General features: G+C 44.7%; 1 protein-coding gene across 2 annotated transcripts in view; it reads left to right on the top strand.

Moving 5' to 3' along the window:
* The first annotated feature begins 16,254 nt into the window (after window positions 1-16,254).
* The window catches only part of SLC37A1 (solute carrier family 37 member 1), a 36,593-nt gene continuing 27,455 nt past the window's right edge, over window positions 16,255-25,392 (top strand). Inside the window, exons 1-6 of one of the 2 annotated variants that reach the window (XM_058824685.1) lie at window positions 16,416-16,479; window positions 16,670-16,755; window positions 20,088-20,381; window positions 22,116-22,197; window positions 23,002-23,122; window positions 25,001-25,079. In XM_058824685.1, the coding sequence (XP_058680668.1) occupies window positions 20,326-20,381; window positions 22,116-22,197; window positions 23,002-23,122; window positions 25,001-25,079 (338 nt within the window). In that variant the 5' untranslated portion in view covers window positions 16,416-16,479; window positions 16,670-16,755; window positions 20,088-20,325. Of the gene's footprint in view, window positions 16,756-20,087; window positions 20,382-22,115; window positions 22,198-23,001; window positions 23,123-25,000; window positions 25,080-25,392 lie in introns of both variants that reach the window. The other variant, XM_058824684.1, reaches the window with a different exon arrangement.

Raw genomic sequence — 25,392 nt, 5'->3', positions numbered from 1 at the left:
ATCAAATTGGGCAAGCTTTGGTGCATGTGCTTGCACTTGATTGCATATGGCCTGCTTTTTTATGCGCTTGACTCTGTGAATTTTTTTTTATTTTTTTTTTAGGCATCCATGCCACTTCCTTCATATTTTCCCCTCCAAGCCGTGTCTTCCTCCTTGACTTCTGTCGTGGGTTGACAGCCTTTATCCCAGTATCGTGTGTTGTGTCTGGCAGCTGTGCCTTTTCTCTCTTCCCCCCCCCCCGGCCGTCTTGCTGCGGCGGGGCGGGGAAGAGAGGGGGGAGTGTTTGACCAGGCCTTTTTGCTTTTGGCTTTTGCTGCTTGGCTTGGCTAGCCGCTTTGCTTGCTTGCTTTCTGCTTTTTTGTGCTGTTTTTTTCCTTTTCTCTTGCTCCCTCTTTCTTACCCTCCCCTGAAGATACTGGACCGGCTCCGCACGTGACCTGAAGACGTCCAGGACACCCGAAGCTTGCAGAGAAGCGCCGCGCCCTCTCAACACACAGTCTGTTTTTTCTGTTTTCTTTTCTTTTCTTGTGTTGGGGAGTGTTCTTTTGTTACTTGTAAATAAATAGGTTTTGTTTTCCACTTTGCTCCTCCGAGAAATTCCTTCCCGAACCCGGTGTTGGGGGAGGGGTGGTTGGAGGTTTGTTTTGTTTTTGGGGGGCTCACTTTTGGAGATTTCCCCTAATTTGTCCTAAACCAGGACAATATACTTTTTGGTGCGTTGGCCGGGAAAGGGAGGCCAAAAAACAGTGGAAAAAAACCTATAACAATAATATTTTGGTTTTGGCTATTTTGTGGGCATATCGGTGATTCATAATGTCATTTGGAGTGGAAGCTTGCCGGTCGTTCTGGTCCCTAGGGGTTTTTGAAGTTTTAATACTTTTGTGGTCCCTGGGGTTACTTCCTTACCCAAAAATAGCTCTGATGTTGGCCCTAATAAGTAGCTTTTGTAAGCGGGGGGCACTAACCAGAATAGTCATTGTGCTGGTCTTATGTATGATGATGTGTCGGATAAAAATGCTGGACTTTATTTCAGGAATGTATGGACTGTTATTATGGTTGTTTACTCAGTTTGTTTGGGGAGAAGAAGGGGAAGGGGCTTTTCAGCCTTTGTCTTCCTTCTTGTCCTCCAAATTGTTGACATCTCTATTAGAAAATACTGAATTTCCCCTGAGTTTGAAAGAAACCATCTTTCTGGCATTTAATTTATTAAGCCTTTTCTATACTGTCTGGAGTGTGTATAAAATGAAGACTGAGATTTCTAGAGGGGTTAGAGACACTCCTGACTTAGGAGTAAAACAAAGCAGGAAAAATCTTGACTGGAGTGGGAAATGGGAGGACATGGGCCAGACTTTAAAGGAATTTTCTGATCCTATGGACTGGGACTTTCCATCTGATCAAATTCAGAATCCAGTCGAGGTGGCAAAGTATTTGAGGGAGAAGTGCCATGGTAACACTAAGGAAGAAAGGATTACTGCAGTGAGCTGGGCCTTGGCATTTGTTTACCGTACTCTGCTAGATACTGTGGAGCAGCAGATAGCAGAAAGGGAACAGGGTGATAAGTTAGTTACTACCCCAGTGACCCAGGCTGCAGCTAACCTCCCAGGCTCCAGGCTAGCAGCTGCATCAGACAGTAGGCCCCAAACCATGGCTGTTGCAGCTAATACAAGAGGTGGAAAGTGTAAAGGCAAGACCGATCGAAAGGTGGAGGATGATGAGGATGATGATGCAGGAGAAGGACCCTCACCAAAATCAGAGGCCACATCAAGGGGCACAGAATCTGGAGCTAATATTGACTCCTTTTCTCTGAAGGACCTCAGAGGCCTAAGAAAGGATTACAGACGACAACCTGACGAATCTATAATTAGTTGGTTAGTCCGCCTTTGGGATGCTGCAGGGGAGGTTACGATTTTGGATGGTACTGAAGCGAGGCATTTGGGATCCCTGTCACATGATCCTGTCATCGATCAAGGTATGATGAGGGGGGCTAACCCTCACAGCCTCTGGGAACGGGTCCTAAGAAGCGTAGCAGAACGATACCTGTGTACGGATGATCTCTATATGCAGCAGACACGGTGGAAGACCATAGAACAGGGGATCCAACGCCTGAGAGAGATGGCAGTGGCAGAGCTCATTTTCTCAGATGACACAACAACTAGAAATCCGGACCTGGTACCATGCACACCTGTAATGTGGAGGAAACTCGTGCGACTTGGGCCACCTGAATACGCTTCTGCCCTAGCAACAATGAAGCGGGATGATACATATGAGACTGTGCTCGATATGGCAAAGAAGCTTCGAGCGTATGCAGATGCTGTGCATGGCCCAACTCATGCCAGAATTGCAGCAGTGGAAACCCGACTGCAGAAACTAGAGGATAAAATTGAGGAGAATCATAAGAAACTCCGGGAAGAGATTAAGGAGGACCTTATTCAAATCTCAGCTGTACAAATTAGAGGTCCTGGTGTCCAACGCTGGCGCTCCTTTGATGGGGAGAGAAGGTACACCCCACGGACTGAGTTATGGGCTTTTCTGCGTGAGTCTGGAGAAGACATGAGGAGATGGGATGGAAAACCCACCGCTGCTTTGGCACAACGGGTGCGTGATTTGAAGAAAAGAGAAAGTATCACCAAAAGGATAGCAGCTCCGGTCGCTCGTAGCCGAGATGTTAAGTATAATGATGACGATGACATGTCCGATCCCCTTGAAGGAACTTCTAAGGCATATGCCCAAGGAAAGAAGGACAATCTGGCTTAGAGGGGCCCTGCCTCCAGCCAGGAAGAGGCATGGGAGAACCGGGTTTTTTGGAAGGTGTGGATCAGATGGCCTGGCACATCAGAGCCACAAGACTATGAAGCATTGGTTGACACTGGATCACAGTGTACCTTAATGCCATCGGAACACGTGGGGACAGAACCTGTTTCCATTGCTGGAGTGACGGGAGGATCACAACAGTTGACTTTGTTGGAAGCTGAGGTGAGCTTGACTGGGAAGGAATGGCAGGAACACCCGATTGTGACTGGTCCAGAGGCTCCGTGTATTTTGGGCATAGACTTCCTCCGGAATGGCTATTACAAAGATCCTAAGGGATTCAGGTGGGCTTTTGGAATAGCTGCAGTGGAGATAGAGGGTATTAAACAATTGAACACCTTGTCTGGACTATCAGAGAACCCATCTGCAGTAGGACTCTTGAAGGTAGAGGAGCAGCGAGTGCCAATTGCCACCTCAACAGTGCACCGCAGGCAGTACCGGACTAATCGAGATGCCGTGATCCCCATCCACAAAATGATCCGAGAGCTGGAGAGCCAAGGGGTGGTCAGTAAAACCCACTCACCCTTTAACAGCCCTATCTGGCCTGTGCGAAAATCTGACGGAGAATGGAGACTGACTGTGGACTATCGTGCCTTGAATGAAGTGACTCCACCACTGAGTGCGGCTGTACCGGACATACTGGAACTGCAGTACGAGCTGGAGTCTAAGGCAGCAAAGTGGTATGCGACCATCGATATTGCTAACGCGTTTTTCTCCATCCCTCTGGCAGCAGAATGCAGGCCTCAGTTTGCTTTTACATGGAGGGGAGTGCAGTATACCTGGAACCGACTGCCCCAAGGGTGGAAACACAGTCCTACCATCTGTCATGGACTGATCCAGGCTGCACTAGAAGAGGGTGAGGCTCCAGAACATCTGCAATATATTGATGATATCATCGTTTGGGGGAGAACGGCAATAGAAGTGTTCGAGAAAGGAGAGAAGATAATTCATATTCTCTTGGAAGCTGGATTTGCCATTAAGAAGAGCAAAGTCAAGGGACCTGCCCGAGAAATTCAGTTCTTGGGGGTGAAGTGGCAAGATGGACGGCGTCAGATTCCTGTGGATGTTATTAATAAAATCACTGCCATGTCCCCACCAACTGATAAAAAGGAAACACAAGCTTTCTTAGGCGCTATAGGTTTCTGGAGGATGCACATCCCTGAGTATAGTCAGATTGTGAGACCCCTTTATCTGGTTACCCGCAAGAAGAACGACTTCCATTGGGGCCCTGAGCAGCAGCAAGCTTTTGTCCAAATCAAGCAGGAGATCGCTCATGCTGTAGCCCTTGGTCCAGTCAGGACGGGACCAGATGTGAAGAACGTGCTCTACTCTGCAGCCGGGAGCCATGGTCTGTCCTGGAGCCTTTGGCAGAAGGTACCTGGCGAGACCCGAGGCCGACCATTGGGATTTTGGAGTCGGAGCTACAGGGGGTCTGAAGATAACTATACTCCAACAGAAAAGGAGATCTTGGCCGCCTATGAAGGAGTCCAAGCCGCCTCGGAGGTGATTGGTACAGAGGCACAACTCTTTTTGGCACCCCGACTACCGGTGTTGGGATGGATGTTCAGAGGAAAGGTTCCCTCTACCCACCATGCCACCAGTGCTACTTGGAGTAAGTGGATTGCCCTCATTACGCAGCGCGCTCGAATTGGGAAGTTAAATCGCCCTGGGATCCTGGAAATAATTACAAATTGGCCTGAAGGTGAAAGCTTTAGTGTTGCGGATGAGGAACAAGAGCCAGTGACCCGGGTTGAGGAAGCTCCGCCATACAATCAGTTACCAGTAGAAGAAACACGCTATGCTCTATTCACCGATGGTTCTTGTCGTGTCATAGGGATGAAACGGAGGTGGAAAGCAGCTGTGTGGAGTCCCACTCGACGGGTTGCAGAGGCTACTGAAGGAGAGGGTGAATCCAGTCAATTTGCTGAAATCAAAGCTATTCAACTGGCCCTAGGTATTGCAGAGAGAGAGAGGTGGCCAAGGCTCTATTTGTATACCGATTCCTGGATGGCAGCCAATGCTCTATGGGGATGGCTGAAGAGATGGAAAGAGGCGAACTGGCAGCGAAGAGGAAAACCAATTTGGGCTGCGGAAGAGTGGAAAGATATCGCTACTCGGGTAGAGAAGTTACCTGTGAAGATTCGCCATGTAGATGCCCATGTCCCCAGAAGTAGAGCTAATGAAGAGCAGCAAAACAACCAGCAAGTACATCAGGCTGCAAAGATAGGGGAGTTGAAGATAGATCTCGACTGGGAGCATAAGGGAGAGTTATTCTTAGCACGATGGGCCCATGATGCCTCAGGCCACCAGGGTAGAGATGCCACCTATAAGTGGGCACGAGACCGAGGGGTGGATCTAACCATGGACAGTATCTCTCAGGTTATTCGTGACTGTGAGACGTGCGCTGCCATCAAGCAGGCCAAGCGGGTGAAGCCCCTCTGGTATGGGGGGCGGTGGTCTAAGTACAAATACGGGGAGGCCTGGCAGATTGATTACATCACACTGCCTCAAACCCGCCAGGGCAAGCGCTATGTACTAACCATGGTAGAAGCCACCACGGGATGGTTGGAAACCTACCCTGTGTCTCATGCCACAGCCCGTAACACTATCTTGGGCCTTGAAAAGCAGGTCCTTTGGAGGCACGGTACTCCCGAGAGAATTGAGTCGGATAATGGAACTCATTTTAAAAACAATCTTATTAATACTTGGGCTAGGGAACATGGCATCGAGTGGATATACCATATCCCCTATCATGCACCAGCTGCAGGGAAAGTGGAAAGGTATAATGGATTGTTAAAAACCACCTTAAAAGCATTGGGTGGGGGGTCTTTTAAAAACTGGGAGCAGCATTTGGCAAAGGCTACCTGGTTAGTTAACACTCGAGGTTCCACCAACCGAGCGGGTCCTGCTCAGTCTGAGCTCCTTAATATAGTAGATGGGGATAAAGCCCCAGTGGCCCATGTCAGAGGTTTGTTGGGAAAGACAGTATGGATCAACCCTGCCTCGAGTACAGACAAACCCATCCGTGGGATTGTCTTTGCTCAAGGACCAGGTTATACATGGTGGATAATGCAGAAAGATGGAACAACACGGTGTGTACCTCAGGGAGACCTGATTGTGGGATGAGATTCATATATGAATGTCATTGTTTGTTGAATGTGAGACAGAAGGAAACTGTAAGTGTCAAAGGTCTGAGCAAGTAAGATGAGAGGAATGCGTAAGTGTCAAAGGTGTGAGTAAGTGAAATGAAAGTTTTTATTGTATATTCAGGATATGGGATAAGGGGTGGAGTGTCGTGGGTTGACAGCCTTTATCCCAATATCGTGTGTTGTGTCTGGCAGCTGTGCCTTTTCTCTCTTCCCCCCCCCCCGGCCGTCTTGCTGCGGCGGGGCGGGGAAGAGAGGGGGGAGTGTTTGACCAGGCCTTTTTGCTTTTGGCTTTTGCTGCTTGGCTTGGCTAGCCACTTTGCTTGCTTGCTTTCTGCTTTTTTGTGCTGTTTTTTTCCTTTTCTCTTGCTCCCTCTTTCTTACCCTCCCCTGAAGATACTGGACCGGCTCCGGACGTGACCTGAAGACGTCCAGGACACCCGAAGCTTGCAGAGAAGCGCCGCGCCCTCTCAACACAGTCTGTTTTTTCTGTTTTCTTTTCTTTTCTTGTGTTGGGGAGTGTTCTTTTGTTACTTGTAAATAAATAGGTTTTGTTTTCCACTTTGCTCCTCCGAGAAATTCCTTCCCGAACCCGGTGTTGGGGGAGGGGTGGTTGGAGGTTTGTTTTGTTTTTGGGGGGCTCACTTTTGGAGATTTCCCCTAATTTGTCCTAAACCAGGACAACTTCTTCCCTGCTTTTGCAGCATCTGCGAGCTTAGTTTTGGCCTGGTTCGGTCCTTTGCACTGCGCTGGATAGAATGCCAGTCCATTTCCTTGTAGTCACAAAATTTCCAAATTTTTGTTTTTTTCTCCTCCAATTGCAGTTGCTTTGATGGTATCTCCTTTCCAGAGCGTTTGTAAGTCCTTCTTTTCTGTTTTGGCCTTCAGCGGGTTCAATTTGGACAAGCTTTTGTGCATGTCCCTGCACTTGATGGCATATGGCCTGCTTTTTGATGGGCTTGACTCTGGGAAATTTTTTTTATTTTTTTTTTTAAGTATCCATGCAATGTCCCTCATATCTTCCCCTTGAAGCTGTGTCTTCCTCCTCGACTTTTTCCCCTGCTTTTGCAACTTCTGTGAGCTTCGTTTGGGCATGTTTTGGTCCTTTGCACTGCAACACACTTCCTCACAGACCATTTTGTTAAGACACTAAATCTGCTGATTTTCTGGGTTTTTTCCAATTGCATTTCATTTGATCCTATCTCCTTTCCAGAGTGTTTGTAAGCCTTTCTTTCGGGGTCGCAAGATTCCCTTTCCCTTCCCGAAAGGAAATGAAATTTCCTTTCGGGAAGGGAAAGGGAATCTTGCGATTTCAATGGGGACCAATAGGGGAATCTTTGGTGCATGTCCCTGCACTTGATGCCATGCAATGCCTTTGCATGGCTTTGACTTTGCGAAATTTTTTTTTTCTTTTTTTCACTATCAATAGCATGTCCCTCTTATCTTCCCCTCCAAGCTGAGTCTTCCTCCTTGACTTTTTGCCCTGCTTTTGCAGCATCTGCGAGCTTTGTTTTGGCCACTTTTGTAGCTTTCCACTGTGTTGGATAGAATGCCGGTCCATTTCCTTGTAGTCACAAAATTTCCAAAATTTTCTTTTTTTTCTTCTCCAATTGCTGTTCTTTGATGGTATCTCCTTTCCAGAGCGTTTGTAAGTCCTTCTTTTCTGTTTTGGCCTTCTGCGGGGATAACTTTGGGCAAGCTTTGGTGCATGTGCCTGCACTTGATGGCATATGGCCTGCCTTTTTATGGGCTTGACTCTGGGAATTTTTTTTAATTTTTTTTTAAGGCATCCATGCCACTTCCTTCATATTTTCCCCTCCAAGCCGTGTCTTCCTCCTTGACTTCTTCCCTGCTTTTGCAGCATCTGCGAGCTTTGTTTTGGCCTGGTTTGGTCCTTTGCACTGTGCTGGATAGAATGCCGGTCCATTTCCTTGTAGTCACAAAATTTCCAAAATTTTCTTTTTTTTCTTCTCCAATTGCTGTTCTTTGATGGTATCTCCTTTCCAGAGCGTTTGTAAGTCCTTCTTTTCTGTTTTGGCCTTCAGCGGGTTCAATTTGGGCAAGCTTCGGTGCATGTCCCTGCACTTGATGGCATATGGCCTGCTTTTTGATGGGCTTGACTCTGGGAAATTTTTTTTTTTTTTTTTTTTTAAGTATCCATGCAATGTCCCTCATATCTTCCCCTTGAAGCTGTGTCTTCCTCCTCGACTTTTTCCCCTGCTTTTGCAACTTCGGTGAGCTTCGTTTGGGCATGTTTTGGTCCTTTGCACTGCAACACACTTCCTCACAGACCATTTTTTGAAGACACTAAATCTGCTGATTTTCTGGGTATTTTTCAATTGCATTTCATTTGATCCTATCTCCTTTCCAGAGTGTTTGTAAGCCTTTCTTTTCGGGGTCACAAGATTCCCTTTCCCTTCCCGAAAGGAAATGAAATTTCCTTTCGGGAAGGGAAAGGGAATCTTGCGATTTCAATGGGGACCAATAGGGGAATCTTTGGTGCATGTCCCTGCACTTGATGCCATGCAATGCCTTTGCATGGCTTTGACTTTGCGAAATTTTTTTTTTCTTTTTTTCACTATCAATAGCATGTCCCTCTTATCTTCCCCTCCAAGCTCAGTCTTCCTCCTTGACTTTTTGCCCTGCTTTTGCAGCATCTGCGAGCTTTGTTTTGGCCACTTTTGTAGCTTTCCACTGCGTTGGATAGAATGCCGGTCCATTTCCTTGTAGTCACAAAATTTCCAAAATTTTTGTTTTTTTCTCCTCCAATTGCAGTTGCTTTGATGGTATCTCCTTTCCAGAGCGTTTGTAAGTCCTTCTTTTCTGTTTTGGCCTTCAGCGGGTTCAATTTGGGCAAGCTTTGGTGCATGTCCCTGCACTTGATGGCATATGGCCTGCTTTTTGATGGGCTTGACTCTGGGAAATTTTTTTTATTTTTTTTTTAAGTATCCATGCAATGTCCCTCATATCTTCCCCTTGAAGCTGTGTCTTCCTCCTCGACTTTTTCCCCTGCTTTTGCAACTTCGGTGAGCTTCGTTTGGGCATGTTTTGGTCCTTTGCACTGCAACACACTTCCTCACAGACCATTTTGTGAAGACACTAAATCTGCTGATTGTCTGGGTTTTTTTCAATTGCATTTCATTTGATCTTATCTCCTTTCCAGAGTGTTTGTAAGCCTTTCTTTTCGGGGTCGCAAGATTCCCTTTCCCTTCCCGAAAGGAAATGAAATTTCCTTTCGGGAAGGGAAAGGGAATCTTGCGATTTCAATGGGGACCAATAGGGGAATCTTTGGTGCATGTCCCTGCACTTGATGCCATGCAATGCCTTTGCATGGCTTTGACTTTGCGAAATTTTTTTTTTCTTTTTTTCACTATCAATAGCATGTCCCTCTTATCTTCCCCTCCAAGCTGAGTCTTCCTCCTTGACTTTTTGCCCTGCTTTTGCAGCATCTGCGAGCTTTGTTTTGGCCACTTTTGTAGCTTTCCACTGTGTTGGATAGAATGCCGGTCCATTTCCTTGTAGTCACAAAATTTCCAAAATTTTCTTTTTTTTCTCCTCCAATTGCTGTTCTTTGATGGGATCTCCTTTCCAGAGCGTTTGTAAGTCCTTCTTTTCTGTTTTGGCCTTCCGCGGGGATAACTTTGGGCAAGCTTTGGTGCATGTGCCTGCACATGATGGCATATGGCCTGCCTTTTTATGGGCTTGACTCTGGGAATTTTTTTTAATTTTTTTTTTAAGGCATCCATGCCACTTCCTTCATATTTTCCCCTCCAAGCCGTGTCTTCCTCCTTGACTTCTTCCCTGCTTTTGCAGCATCTGCGAGCTTAGTTTTGGCCTGGTTTGGTCCTTTGCACTGCGCTGGATAGAATGCCGGTCCATTTCCTTGTAGTCACAAAATTTCCAAATTTTTGTTTTTTTCTCCTCCAATTGCAGTTGCTTTGATGGTATCTCCTTTCCAGAGCGTTTGTAAGTCCTTCTTTTCTGTTTTGGCCTTCCGCGGGGATCAATTTGGGCAAGCTTTGGTGCATGTCCCTGCACTTGATGGCATATGGCCTGCTTTTTGATGGGCTTGACTCTGGGAAATTTTTTTTTTTTTTTTTTAAAGTATCCATGCAATGTCCCTCATATCTTCCCCTTGAAGCTGTGTCTTCCTCCTCGACTTTTTCCCCTGCTTTTGCAACCTCTCTGAGCTTCGTTTGGGCATGTTTTGGTCCTTTGCACTGCAACACACTTCCTCACAGACCATTTTTTGAAGACACTAAATCTGCTGATTTTCTGGGTTTTTTCCAATTGCATTTCATTTGATCCTATCTCCTTTCCAGAGTGTTTGTAAGCCTTTCTTTTCGGGGTCGCAAGATTCCCTTTCCCTTCCCGAAGGGAAATGAAATTTCCTTTCGGGAAGGGAAAGGGAATCTTGCGATTTCAATGGGGACCAATAGGGGAATCTTTGGTGCATGTCCCTGCACTTGATGCCATGCAATGCCTTTGCATGGCTTTGACTTTGCGAAATTTTTTTTTTCTTTTTTTCACTATCAATAGCATGTCCCTCTTATCTTCCCCTCCAAGCTGAGTCTTCCTCCTTGACTTTTTGCCCTGATTTTGCAGCATCTGCGAGCTTTGTTTTGGCCACTTTTGTAGCTTTCCACTGTGTTGGACAGAATGCCGGTCCATTTCCTTGTAGTCACAAAATTTCCAAAATTTTCTTTTTTTTCTTCTCCAATTGCTGTTCTTTGATTGTATCTCCTTTCCAGAGCGTTTGTAAGTCCTTCTTTTCTGTTTTGGCCTTCAGCGGGGATCAAATTGGGCAAGCTTTGGTGCATGTGCCTGCACTTGATGGCATATGGCCTGCTTTTTTATGCGCTTGACTCTGGGAATTTTTTTTAATTTTTTTTTAAGGCATCCATGCCACTTCCTTCATATTTTCCCCTCCAAGCCGTGTCTTCCGCCTTGACTTCTTCCCTGCTTTTGCAGCATCTGCAAGCTTAGTTTTGGCCTGGTTTGGTCCTTTGCACTGCGCTGGATAGAATGACGGTCCATTTCCTTGTAGTCACAAAATTTCCAAAATTTTTGTTTTTTTCTCCTCCAATTGCAGTTGCTTTGATGGTATCTCCTTTCCAGAGCGTTTGTAAGTCCTTCTTTTCTGTTTTGGCCTTCCGCGGGGATCAATTTGGGCAAGCTTTTGTGCATGTCCCTGCACTTGATGGCATATGGCCTGCTTTTTATGGGCTTGACTCTGGGAAATTTTTTTTTTTTTTTTTTTTTAAGTATCCATGCAATGTCCCTCATATCTTCCCCTTGAAGTTGTGTCTTCCTCCTCGACTTTTTCCCCTGCTTTTGCAACTTCGGTGAGCTTCGTTTGGGCATGTTTTGGTCCTTTGCACTGCAACACACTTCCTCACAAACCATTTTGTTAAGACACTAAATCTGCTGATTTTCTGGGTATTTTCCAATTGCATTTCATTTGATCCTATCTCCTTTCCAGAGTGTTTGTAAGCCTTTCTTTTCGGGGTCGCAAGATTCCCTTTCCCTTCCCAAAAGGAAATGAAATTTCATTTCCTTTCGGGAAGGGAAAGGGAATCTTGCGATTTCAATGGGGACCAATAGGGGAATCTTTGGTGCATGTCCCTGCACTTGATGCCATGCAATGCCTTTGCATGGCTTTGACTTTGCGAAAATTTTTTTTTCTTTTTTTCACTATCAATAGCATGTCCCTCTTATCTTCCCCTCCAAGCTGAGTCTTCCTCCTTGACTTTTTCCCCTGATTTTGCAGCATCTGCGAGCTTTGTTTTGGCCTGTTTTGTATCTTTCCACTGTGTTGGATAGAATGCCGATCCATTTCCTTGTAGTCACAAAATTTCCAAAATTTTCTTTTTTTTCTTCTCCAATTGCTGTTCTTTGATGGTATCTCCTTTCCAGAGCGTCTGTAAGTCCTTCTTTTCTGTTTTGGTCTTCAGCGGGGATCAAATTGGGAGAGCTTTGGTGCATGTGCCTGCACTTGATGGCATATGGCCTGCTATTTTATGCGCTTGACTCTGGGAATTTTTTTTAATTTTTTTTTAGGCATCCATGCCATTTCCTTCATATCTTCCCCTCCATGTCTTGTCTTCCTCCTTGACTTCTTCCCTGCTTTTGCAGCATCTGCGAGCTTAGTTTTGGCCTGGTTTGGTCCTTTGTACTGCGCTGGATAGAATGCCAGTCCATTTCCTTGTAGTCACAAAATTTCCAAAATTATTTTTTTTTCTCCTCCAATTGCAGTTGCTTTGATGGTATCTCCTTTCCAGAGCGTTTGTAAGTCCTTCTTTTCTGTTTTGGCCTTCAGCGGGGATAACTTTGGGCAAGCTTTGGTGCAAGTCCCTGCACTTGATGGCATATGGCCTGCCTTTTTATGGGCTTCACTCTGGGAATTTCTAAATTTTTTTTTTTTTTTTTTTTAGGCATCCATGCCACTTCCTTCATATCTTCCCCTCCAAGCCGTGACTTCCTCCTTGGCTTCTTCCCTGCTTTTGCAGCATCTGCGAGCTTAGTTTTGGCCTGGTTTGGTCCTTTGCACTGCGCTGGATAGAATGACGGTCCATTTCCTTGTAGTCACAAAATTTCCAAAATTTTTGTTTTTTTCTCCTCCAATTGCAGTTGCTTTGATGGTATCTCCTTTCCAGAGCGTTTGTAAGTCCTTCTTTTCTGTTTTGGCCTTCAGCGGGGATCAATTTGGGCAAGCTTTTGTGCATGTCCCTGCACTTGATGGCATATGGCCTGCATTTTTTTGTGCTTGACTCTGGGAAATTGCTTTTTTTGTGTTTTTTTTTTTTAAAGTATCCATGCCATGTCCCTGATATCTTCCCCTTGAAGCTGTGTCTTCCTCCTCGACTTTTTCCCCTGCTTTTGCAACTTCCATTGCAACGGTCCATTTCCTTGTATGTGAGTGCGTGTGTTCTATTTTTTTAACCATGTAGATTTTCTTTTATCTCCGCCTGACCTCTTGCCCCTCTGCTAGGCTGTTGTGCAACCAGCAGCACCAGCTCCTACTGCTGCCTCTCTCTGTATTTCACTTATTTTTAGGCTTCTGGCAGTTGTGGCCCAGGCTGGCATAGCAGAGACAGCAGCTGTGCCAAATGTTGCAGCCAGCAGCTTTCACTGATGCGAGGGGAATGGATTACAAGAAATATTTATTTGAATGAGAGTTGCAGTTTCTACTTTAAGTATGAAAAATATCAGGGTTTTCTAAGGCTATTTGTCTCATTCCTTTTGCAACCTGCTTGTAACAGAATGAGGTACTCATGCAAGGTTAAGTTCTTTAAGGAGTTAAAAAAGGGCCAAAGCAACGGCAATTTTTTAAAAATGAGGATTTCACATGATGATTAATAGTTTTTGTGATAATTTGGCATGCCTAACCATACAGATGCACTGTGAAGGTCTGAGCTTTTCTGCTGTAGGAAGACAAAACTTTTTTCTTGTGTCGTATTTTCTTTTTTTTAAATTTTTTTGTGTCTGTGTGCCAGTCTGAATAGACAGTGCCTGGGTTCCTTCTGATGCTGGTGCAGAAATGCAGCCACTCCATTCATGAATATCATCTCCTCAGAAGGTAAGATTGTGATAATTAAGAGAAGTGCATTAACTTTCCAAGTAGGACATTTGTAGCATTTGGAGAAACAGTTTTTTTTTTAAAATCTCTGATTCACATGTTAAACATCTCAGCAAGAAAGTTGGAATCAATACTTGCCAGCAACAAGCTTTAAAGCAGCAGATTTTACAGCACCCATGCGTGCTTGCAATGGTTCAGGTAACACTCTGAGACCCTGATTCTGCAAATGTGAAAATAAGGGGGAAAAGTTCCTTTACTGCCTGGGAGGAGGTGAAGGGAAGATGCCCTGGGATCATGGAGAAAAGCTGAGCACATGTCTAAGTGTTTGATGTTTGGAGCCTAAGAAACATCACACATCTTTTCTTGGTATTCCCAGCACAGGCAGTGCAAGATGAGAGGGAAAAAGAAACAACATCAGACACTTCAGTGAGGGCCTTAAGGGGCCATTTGTCAGGGACATGGTGCTCTGCAAGGGACAGACTTACACAGATAAATTTAAACCTGCATGAGGTAACTTTAGCAGCTTTTCAGTCTTAGATGAAGGAAATAGCACAGGGTTTTTTGCTCTGGTGAGGTGGTTATGATGAAGAAATACACCTGCAGCAGGAAGTGTGTGTTTATATACATAAATTGACCTTTGATATAGGGTTTCTGAAACACTGCAGGATGAGGAAACTAGGAGATAACTAAAGTAAATGTATTCTTTCTTCTTTAAGGTAGTCCTGCTGAATGTTTCCCTCAGATTTCAGATGATCTGTGACTGTTTGGCACCAGGAATACCTTCCTGTGTGTCTGACAGTGCTGCAGGGAAGCACCTGTGTCAGAACCCAGGACACCCCTCTGGCTATCCAGAGCAGCCAAGACCCCTGCCAGGGGGCTCAGAGACCCTGGCACAGAGCCCAAGGTGCCTGTGGGTTTGATTATGACCCATGGAGCAAGTTACCAACCTTATATGAAGATCTGCAAGCCACGACAAATTAAGTAGAATGATAGTGAATTTATCACAGGGTGAAAAAGTAGATTTTGGGGTTTTTTAGAATGGGGATTCAGGGGGCAAGATGGAGGGATCTGGGCATGTCCAGCCTTTCTCCTTCTTCTTCTTGGCCTTCATCTTCTGCTGTGATGTTGGCACTTTTAGATTGGTTTAGAGTAGAAGCTCACTGTCTAACATTGGTGATAGGTATTGGAAAGTAATTGTAAACATTGTATATGTAGTTTTTAGTATAAAGACATAACACTGCCCTGGGGGCAGGCAGAGTGCCTGGACTGTCCTGCTGGATGGACCTCAGCAGGACAGGAGAAAGAATTAAAGAATTTTATAGGTAAGAAACAATAAACAACCTTGAAACTGAGAAATGAAGAGCCCTGACTCCTTCTTGAAGCGCCAGGCTGGGAAAAGAGACTTTTGAACATTTCTCGGGGTCACTCTGACCAGCTAGAGACCCCAAGACATCTGTGCACACTGCCCAGGCTGGGGCCGCCTGCCTGGGGATCCCACTGCAGTACAGAGGGGTCCAGCCACCACTCTGGAGCACCTGGAGTAGAAGAGGCTGCTGGGGTGACAGATGAGGACAGCAGGTACAAGGGATCATCCTTCCCCTCTCTGGCAGGACAGGGGTGATCTGGGGCCCTGCCAGAGGCCAGGGACAGCAGCTCACAATCACAGAATGGTCAGGCTGGAAGGGACCACAGTGAGTCAAAGGTCCAACCTGACTGGTGGACATGGCACAGGATTGTGTCCAGATGGTTCTGGAGTATCTCCAGTAAGGAGACAGATATTCAGATATCCAGATATTCATCCACACCCTCTCTGGACAATCTGTCCAAGTGCTCAGTCACTGTTCAGGTGGAACTTCCTGGGCATCAGTTCCTGCCCATTCCTCTTGTTCTGTTGCTCAGCATCAACAGAACCTAGATCCATCCTCTTTATACACTTCTTTCAATATTTATACACATTAATGAGGTCTCCCTAGAGTTATCTCCTTAGAGGCGGAACATCCCCTGCTTCCACAGCCTTTCCTTATCACAGAGAAGCTCCAGTCCCTTCATCTTCGAGGCTGAACATCCCCAGCTCTCAGAGCCTTTCCTCAACACAGAGATGCTCCAGTCCCTTCACCTTCGCCTCCGCTAGAGCTGCTTCAGGAGCTCCACATCTCTCTTGTCTTTCAGAGCACAGACCTGGACACAGCACCCCAGAGGCGCCTCATCTGGTGTAATCATAGGGGCAGGATCACCTCCCTGACCTGCGGGCACGGCTCTCCCCACAGCCAAGGCTTCGCTCCGCAGGCTCCTCCTCCATGGCGGGAGGGGCCGAGGCCGCCGGGTCCCGGCGCGCAGCTCCGGCGGCGGGCGGCGATCCGCAGCCGCGCCCGGCTCGGCAGGCTGGCAGCCGGAGGAGGAGGAAGACGGGAGGAGGAGGCGGCGGCGGTGCCGGGAGCAGCGGCCCGGGGTAGGCTGTGCGGGCGGCCGCGCACCTGCCGAGCCCGCGGCGGGGGCGGAGCGGGGGCGGCTCCAGGGCCGCGGGGCCGCTCGGGAGCGGCGGCCGGGCCGGGCCAGGCCGGGCTGGGCTGAGGAGCGGCGGCCGCGGGCTGGGGAGTTCTGTCACTCCGCCGCCTTTTGTCTGCTTTTTTCCCGTTTATTTTTTCCCGGAGCCCCCATCCTGCTGGACAGGAAGGCGCTGCTCGGTTGGGGGGTGGCACCGCGGGGCTGCGGTGGGACAGGGACAGAGCCCGGCCGTGCCCTGCCCGTGGGTCCCGGGGGAAGGCGGTGCCTGTGCCTTCCCCGACTCCGCTGCCCTTGACCTTTGGGATGGTTGGAGCCGCCCTGATCGCTCTGCGGGTCCCTAAGCACAGTGAACCTTTCACTCCCTGTATTAAATAGAAGGAATTTATTCCTTCTCCGCTATTTAAGGCGCCGGAGTGATGGATTTGGCAGCTTCTGGCTCAGGTGCAGAGCTGCCGGGTATTAAGCGCAATTTGCATTTGATCCGCGTGTGTGCGAAGGTGTTGTGAGCCCTTAAGGGCACCCCGGGGAGGGTTTGGTAACCCGGTGTCTGCACAGACATTGACAGAATTCATTGACAGGACCTTCCCCTGCCTGCCCAGCACAGCTGAGCCCGCCTGTGCCGTGTTTGCAGGGGGAAAAGCCGCTCCTGCTTGCCTGAAATAGGGAGGAAGGAATGCTTCAGCCGCTGCAGAGAAGGAGCAATAGCAAGTTTGAAAGGTAAATGTGGTTTTAAAGTAAATACGGGAATGGCTTTATGCACTGAAGTACAGCAAGGAGGAAGTGGAGGGTTGGTTTCGCTGTTGGCAGAAATAGTTGCTGAAAATGAAAGAATGTAAAACAAGTTTGGGTAATCTAAAGGGACGCTGTCCTTGGGCTTCATCAGTAAAACTGAAATATAAAAAGTTGTATTGATAAACTACTGGTTGTATGCTGTAGCTTATTAGTGTAATTTCTGAAGTATAGCTTGGTTTTTAAAATCTGCTTTAATCCCCAATAAGAGGTGAAATTTACAACCTGCTATCACAAGTTTTTATTGCCACAAATTTCTTTGCTTATGTGTGATGCCTTGAGAGGCTACCTAGAACAGAGGCTAGACAGTGTTAAAGGAATAAAATAGGGATTTATTAAAAAGAAAGTAGGGATTTATTAAAAAGGCCTTCAAAGGATGCACCTTGGGCAGTACAAGAGCCTGGCCAAGGCTACACCCAAGATGGTCACGAGTTTTCACACTTTTACAAGTTTTGGTCCGTTTCCTATTGGGGTTAATTGTCCAATTATAGCTTCAGGTTATGAAGTCCCATCCTCCCAGATTGCTCTATTCAGTTTGCTATTGTTTATACTTTTTTGACCTGAAGCTGCAATGGTTCTTGGGCTGGAAAGGGATTTTTGTGTCTCAAATCACTTGCTAACACTTTATATGAAGTTCTGTACTAATGCAGTACAGAATCTGGAAAATATTAAAGTTAAACTTAAGGCATCATCTGGAGGATATTTTTTATGTTTGTTAAAATGCACATGAATGTTAGAGGAACTTAGAAATATGCAGAGACAGAAACAAGTTATTGAGATGTAAATGAGAACTCAGGTGTTGGTGCCTGCAGTACATAAAATGAAATCAGCCCGTCAGACAGAGTTAGGCTGCAGTTCTCTCTGTGCTGCTGATAGTCCAGTCATCTTTGCTAGGAATGACTGGGATGCTTGTGATGGGATTTATCCTGAGGATACGTGCTGGGAGGTGTGTGAGTGCAGTCTGTGCAGCAGGTGCACAGCTGTGCAGCCTGCTGTGACCACTGAGCCTGAAACCTTCTGTAAGGTGTGTGAAGTCTTTTCCTGCTTGCACTGGAGCTGTTAAGTAGTAACCTGCTAAACAATTGCTTTGCTATAATGATGATTGCCCTGTCCTATTATAGTTTCAGAGAACTGTTTAAGGAAGTGTTTGACCTCAGGTGTTTGTTCTTTGCTGGCTTCTCAGGTTTTTTTCCTACTGGGTATTTCTGTCAGCTCACTTGGTGTGGTTGATGCAATCATTTTGGTGTTTGGAGAGGACTGTCAGAGGAGAAATGGGGTTTGGGATCACTCTGAAATGAATTTGTTACTGCTGGAGGAAAACTTCACTCCTGCTGTGAGCTACTTGTGCCAACCTCTTTTCTCCTTACCTTTTTTCTCCCATTCAGAGCTATCTGTGTCTCATTTCAACCAAACACAGATTACTGATGAGAAATAGTTGTTTTGAAATTGGAATTTTGAAATCTGACCTGACTAGCCACCTGTGGCTGTAAGGGGCAATCCCAGTTTTTAATCCTTGTCTTTATGCCCCTGCTGCCTTGGATTTATTCTGTGTGGCAGTTTTATGGCTACAGAATGAGTTAATATTCTCTATTGGATCAGCTGCGTTTCAGAGCAGGATTTCTGGTGGATCAGGCTCCTGAACCATGGCTGTAGGATGACAAGTCTGACACAAGGAGGGAGGCAGGGATCTTTATCTGGAGTTGGGAGAGGGGAGGAGGGGATGGGGTTGCACTTTCTCTAACCTCAGCAGCCTCAGAGAGCAGATAGGAAACTCGTGTAGGGCGGGAATGATTATGGGGTTTGATTAATTGCACAATCTGATTCAGGGCCAGGGAGGGGGTGGAACATGCCAAACGAGATTAGCAAGTCAATTCACTTTTAGGGTAGGAAGGTGGCAAGCTGAACCAGGACACTGTAGAAAAAATAGAGGTATGACAAGAATGTGTTAGCATCAAGGAGCAGAGCCTTGATCTTTTGGTGGGATACTCAGTTATGTAAAGAGGGGGTTGTGTTCCTCTGTTCCTGGGGAGGAAGCCTGGGTAGGTGCTGAAGCTTTCAAGTTGCCAGCTTGGAGCTGACAGATCTTGTTTGTTGTCACTTACCTGGCTGAGGACAAGCAGCTTTGATTTCTGTAGTTAGATGGGGCAGTGAAGATGAGAGGAGAGAGTCTCCTACCTTCACCTGCCCTGTGGCAGCCCCTAAAATTCCCAGGTGAGCACCAGCTGTGGGTTTGGCAATTGTGCTTTCATTCTTTCACTCACCTCCTGTTGTTTGCCAGGAGAGCTCATCCTGAATCCTACCAGCTTCCCATCAGGAGCATGGCAGTGGCTTGGGCTGCATTAAAGAGGGTTGTGGGGTCCTCAGGGGCTGCCAGGGGGGTTGTGGGGTCCTGGGGGTCAGCCAGGAGGGTTGTGGGGTCCTGGAGTGTCCCTGGATCCTGCTGGGTTTGCATGCCTGAGTTGTGGTCACGCCTTTTGCCTACAGCTCCTTTGGCCACCTGACTCTGCACCTGAACTGCAGCCAGTTCCTGTTGCAGCACCTGGAATAAAATATGGGGTTTTTTATTGTCAATGGGCTTCAGCCCATGTTGGAACAAACAGCAGGGACTTTGTGAGAGTTTAAACCAAACCACTGCAGTCTCACTATTCTCTGTATTCTGAGGACACACGTGGTCCTGCCTTTTGCTGCTGTAGGGAGCTCAAGTGGTGAAAAAAATCGGTTTTTTTCCTTTTCCAAGGCTTTCTGATGATGTGGAGCTTTGTTCAGTGCTGGTACTGGGTCAGGGAAATGGAAGAGGGAGTGCTGCTCAAGCCTTGCTGGCAGCATTGTTCAGCAGCACTCACTCTCAAGCTGGAGGAGTCTTTCATTCCAGGCTGGAAACACTACAGTCGTTCTTGAGCAAATTGCAAGCTCATAAATGTTCCTGATGTGCTCAAACAGATCTTTGTGAGCTGAAGAGTTGCCTGTTCATAGTCATTCTGGGACAAAAGCTGAGTGTTCTGATATAAGCTGCCTTTGGTTCAAGTTCTGAGTGCATCTTTCCTTTGTGTCTCCACTGCTTTGTACGATGCCAAGCTCTCAAAATAAATTATAAATTAGAAAAATCAGAGAAGGCTGAAATTTATATAGGCTTAAAACTCTCCACTGCATTTCTAATGTGAAGTTTAGTGAGGTGAATTACTTTCCTCTGAAATGGATAATTGCTGATTCAAATGTTATGATTAGAAAATATCCTAATAACCCCACTGTTTACTTACCAGCTTCTCTTGTTTGAAGATCAGCAGTAAACAAAGGCAGAGTAAAGAATTTGCCACGTCGTGACTGAAGGTAGAAGGAAAAAAAACCAAACCTGCAAGGAGATCAGCCCAGCAGCAGATATTCCATGTTAGTGGAACCCACAGGCTTTGGGGGATCTTTGTCACACTTCCAGAAGAACAAATAGCACTGCCACACATCCATAATTGTGTCCCCTGGAATCTGGCAGCAGCTGTGGTGTAGATGGCTCAGCTTCCTCCTGGGATCCGTTTCATCACTTCATTCTCACGAGATCAGGGGTGAGTCTGCAGTGCTGGTGTGATCCTTGCTGTGCACACTGTGAGCTTGTGGCTGCTACCTTGCTCAGGATTTTTGCTTTCTCATTGTTTAATACATCCAGGAAGAACATACAGTCATTTGTATGATAATTAAATATTGCTGGCCTATAAAAAGTGAAATATTTTGCTTGGAAACCCAGACAAACCCTTACTAGTGAAGCATGCTAGAGAATAAAGCCTTTTGTCCTTTTCTGTGCAAGGTATGTGTTTGAAAGAATAAATTGCATTTTCAAGATCCTAGGTGGGAGGAATGCTCAAGATTAGCTTTCTTTTCTTAGCCAAAAGTGTCTTTTCTCCCCAATAATTTGATGTGTGATACAGACTTATACAATTACAGTTTTAGTTCTTGCTACTGCAATATTTAAAAAAAAAAAAAAAAAAAAAAAAAAAACAAACCAGCAAAGCCCCCCAGCAAAACCACACAAAAATCCTCCTTGCATTAGGAAAACTAATCCTGGAAATTTTATGGCATCAGTTCATGTGGTTCCTGAGATAGAATACTGAGTCAATTGTGTGTGAATAACAAAAAAATAACAAATGAAAGAAAAAGCTCTTTCCATCTGAGCCATTTTATGGCATTTTCACTAGTTGAGCAGCAGGAACAAAATAATTGCAGTTTTATCCCTTGTGAGGATGTTTTCAGTCATGAGGGTGAATAATTCTGCTTGTGGGATGACTCTTTTTCCTGTGAATATGCCAGAATTATAAAACAAGACCCTGGTTATGTAAAAGTTCATAAGGCAAAAAATGATTGAAAAGAGTTAATTAAAAATCAGGGACTGTAGCAGGCAGTGATAATCAGATATTTGTATGTATATATGTACTTACATTTACAGATGTTAATTTTAAGATCAAGGCTAGAAGGAGCCAGGAGACACATTTTGGGTATTTTTAAAAGCACAAATCCCCAAAATGCTCTCCTTAAACAACTGAAACCATAGATAGGGAATAGAATAGATCAAATTATTATCTTCATTTAATGTTTGCAGTGACTGTGAAATTCATAGATAGGGAGTAGAATAGATCAGATTATTGTCTTTGTTTAATGCTTGCAGTGACAGTGAAATTAAGATGCACTTTTAATTCAGCTGAACTGTAGAGAAAGACCCAAGGATCCAGTGAGGCACAAAGGAGAATTCCTTCCCAATCCAAAGCTGCTCAATTCTGTTCCTGTGCTCCAGTTCAGCCCCATTGTCCATCCCTTCAAATGACTGATTTCTATTAGAGGAAGGCAAAATTAAATCCTAAAAGCAGTAAGAACAGAAGGAATTTCCAAACTGACAATTAAGGGTGCCATCACTTATGTCCTAGCAATGCCACCAAACCCAAGGAGACAGGGAGGTGTGGAGTATGACTCTCAGTGTGTTGAGCTGATGTTTAATAATTTTGAGCTGATATTTAACAGCCTCCAAAGGAGGGTTGCACACCAGGCAGGTCAGCTCTGTGGGCTCAGGGCACTGCCACATTGTCCTGCCTGTCCCCATGTGCCGCCAGGCTCCTCCCAAGGCCACATCAGAGCAGATGGATGCAGCATAACTGGGAGGGTTGTTCTTCAGGCTGCTGGGGAACTCAACTTTTTTGAGTTCTTCCACTGTTCCAATATTATCAGTGACTTGTGTAATGGTTCTGTGTGACTTGGTGCTAAAAGAAAATTGAAATAAAATAATTATCAATTTTTTTTCTTTTCTCTTGTAGGTATAGAGCTTTCATTTTCTCTCTCACCTTCCTGCTGTATGCCAGCTTCCATCTCTCAAGGAAACCTATCAGTATAGTGAAGGTAAGAGAGGTGTTGTCCTTGTTCAAACATCCTCCTACTCCTGTCAGACAAGGATGTTGTTGTCATTTTCAGTATTTCCTGTTGTGAAAGGCAGGGTTAACCTTTAACTTGAAATGCCTTCAAGATGAAAGACTGATAAAGCTGGCACACAGTGATATTTGCTTGATAAACTTTAGTGAGACCACACCTAGAATATTGCATGTAAGTCTGGGTTTGGGGCTGGAGGCAGCTGTGCCTGCACTCCATTCATGTGAATGAATCTAATTAGAGATATTTGAGAGGTTTGCATTCTTATGGTTGAGAAAAGTTGCTCATAACTGGTGAGTTGAACATTCCACTGGCATTTTCAAGTGTTCCCAGTACTGCTGAGCATCATGGTCATCATTTTCTGTACCCTTGTGGCTGTTCCCAGTGAAGCTGATGACACAAGTTCTCTAATTCTGGGTTTGTTATTTCAATCTTCAGTGTTTATAACTTGCCAGACATAAACCAAATTCCCCAGTGCTGCATTGCATAACACTGAGGAGTAACAGTGGGCAAAGTATTTGATGTTACTGCAGAATTTCAGAGATTTTCACTGTCAGAAACACCAGTTTACTGTAAAATTTTTTTTTTCTAACCATGTAATGGTGGCTTCCCCCAGCAAAATACCAAGCGATTAATAAGCAATTAATTTTACTGATATTGGTAGGTTTGACACAGGTACATACAAATCTAGAATTGTTAAATTTCTTGCTGTAGGAGAGTTATCAGTCCCCACTTTGCAAGTGAATTTTCCATTTTCAAATGTCCTTTCTGTTTCAGGGAGAGCTGCATAAGCATTGTGCAAGCCAAGTTGAGCTTGACTCCTACAAAGAATATGCAGCCCAGATCCAGCCTGTCAAAAAACCATTTAATGCCTCTCAGTGTGGATGGGAGCCATTTGGTAAGGCTTGGCTTTTCTGGTTTTGTGTCCTTCTTTCCTAATAATGAGCTGATATTCATAATTAGATTATTAATTATTACATATTCATAATTAGCTATTTCTTAAAGTGTGAGGGATGTGCATGGAAGGGGTGTTTTGTTTTCCATGTCCTCACTGATTTTTCCACAGAAAGTGAAGTTGTGACTTACCTTATGATTTTTTGCTACTTAAAGTCACTTAAATAAATGAGATTATTTTAATTGTTATATCTAAGAGATGGTTTCATTAGATCAGCTTTCAGTCAGAAAATGGGTTTTGTCTTTAGCATGTCTGCTTAGGAAAAAAGGGTGAAGAATAAAATCAATCATTATTATTTTCTGCTTGTTTAATTCAGGCGATCTTTTAAGTGAAATTACTTGGTTCTTATCTAAATTGGAACTTTGCAGAGTCCTTATCTGCCTGAAGGAATAAATTTCTCTCCATTTTAATGAAGAAAAAGGGGAGACTTCATTGCAGGAGAGACTTGACAACTTACTGGATAGTTTATGAACCTGGTCTTTCACTTGAATAGAAAAAAAATATTTGTCTACTGGACGATTAAATTTTAATTTAATCATATTTGACTTTAAGTGAGACTTTGAATCATTCCTTGACACTTTTATTGCTCTCAGAACCCTCAGTGAAACAGATTAGTCCATTCTGTCAATGTGCCAGTCCACCCCAGTCTGTGTAGCCATACATTGTAATTAGTCTTTAATTAGCAATTTTAAAAAGTCCTGCTCTCTTCAAAGATAATTAAAGATCTGAGCTCTGGGGTTTCTGGGGACAAAATCCACTGTATTAACTCCTGCTGCAGGGTGTGCTGGAAAAATTCAGTCCCCCAGGTGGGATGCACTTAAAGCTGGGCAGTGTTTTTTGTCCTTTGACCAAGGGGGATTGAGTTTGTTTGTCTGAAATATTGATTGACTTTTTTAAATGGAGATTTCTTAGTCCAAATATCCTCCTTTTTCCATGGGCATTATTGCCAAGCTGCCCCTTTGGAATGTCACTTTAGACTTGTTCTTTCAGGTGTTTTTCTGGCAAAGCTGGGAGTTTTGCCAGAAAAACACTGGAGGAAGGAATTTGTTTTAATATCTGTGACTTTGTGCACAAAGCCAATAGAAATTGTGGCAATTTATTGCAAGTAAATGCACAAAACTGTCTGGGTATGAGCTCAGAGCCCTTGAGAGTTGGCTTGGTGTTTCCATCAGGGTGGAGCCCCTTTGCTCCCTCTGCCCTGTCTGCAGTTCCCATTTAGGTGTGATTATGGTTGTTTGCTCTACAGGGCAGAACTCTAGGTTTTTTTTAAGCAGAACTCCTCTGTGCTTTGTGAATAGCTGGAAAATTAAATACAAAAGGCTTTACCCATTTTTAAAAAATAACTTAATATTTTAAATACTTAAATAACTTAATTTTTTAAAAATATTAAGCTGATTGTTTAAAGGCCTCTATGATGATGGATTTATTTTTTTAGACATTCTGTTAGGATCTCATGCTTTTGCATCTCATCTTACCACTTTTAATCAAGTCTGTTAAATTGGATTTTGGATTGTCTTTTGCCTAAGGCCTTTTAAGAAAAGGTCACCTTGCTAATAACTGATGTTTCTTCTATTCCAAAATGGTGTTTTAAATAAGGTAGAGTTTAGCATGGGCCTGCCAATATTTTCCTAATATTTTAGAGGCAGAAGGTATTTTTTTGTTAAATAAAACATTGGCAACATGTTTGCTGAAGTCTGAATGTGCCTGTTGGAAATTGTATGTCAGTGCACATTCACTGACATTTTTGTTGTTATATGTAAAAATGGTTGGGAAGTAATTAGTACATTTAAAGTGACAATTTGTTTTGAAAATTATTCTTAGATAAGAGCAACTACAAACAGCTACTGGGAGCTCTGGATTACTCATTTTTGTGTGCATATGCAGTTGGGATGTATTTAAGGTAAAACCCCACTCTCTTTACTGTTATTTGACTTCTGTGATATTGTGCTTTCCTACTGCAGAGGTTCTGATGGAGAGTGAGAAATTGATTGCTGAGGGGAAAAATGCCAACATGATTCTGAGCTCCAGTGGTATCAATCTGTGATACACTGAAAGCTTTTTAGCTGCACCAGTCTTGACTGAATATTTTCCAGATTGAAGTCTAGCCTGTCTTTTTTTTCATCTAGAATGTAAATCAATCAGTCAGTCAATCTCCAGTCATTCTCCAAATTGCACTGATTGGGTTTAAATTATTGTCCTGGCTTACTTTAGTC

This window comes from Ammospiza caudacuta, chromosome 2, assembly GCF_027887145.1.
Source record: "Ammospiza caudacuta isolate bAmmCau1 chromosome 2, bAmmCau1.pri, whole genome shotgun sequence".
Classification (NCBI taxonomy): domain Eukaryota; kingdom Metazoa; phylum Chordata; class Aves; order Passeriformes; family Passerellidae; genus Ammospiza; species Ammospiza caudacuta.
Note: the sequence above shows the minus strand (reverse complement) of the source record. Positions and strands in the feature narration are given on the sequence as shown.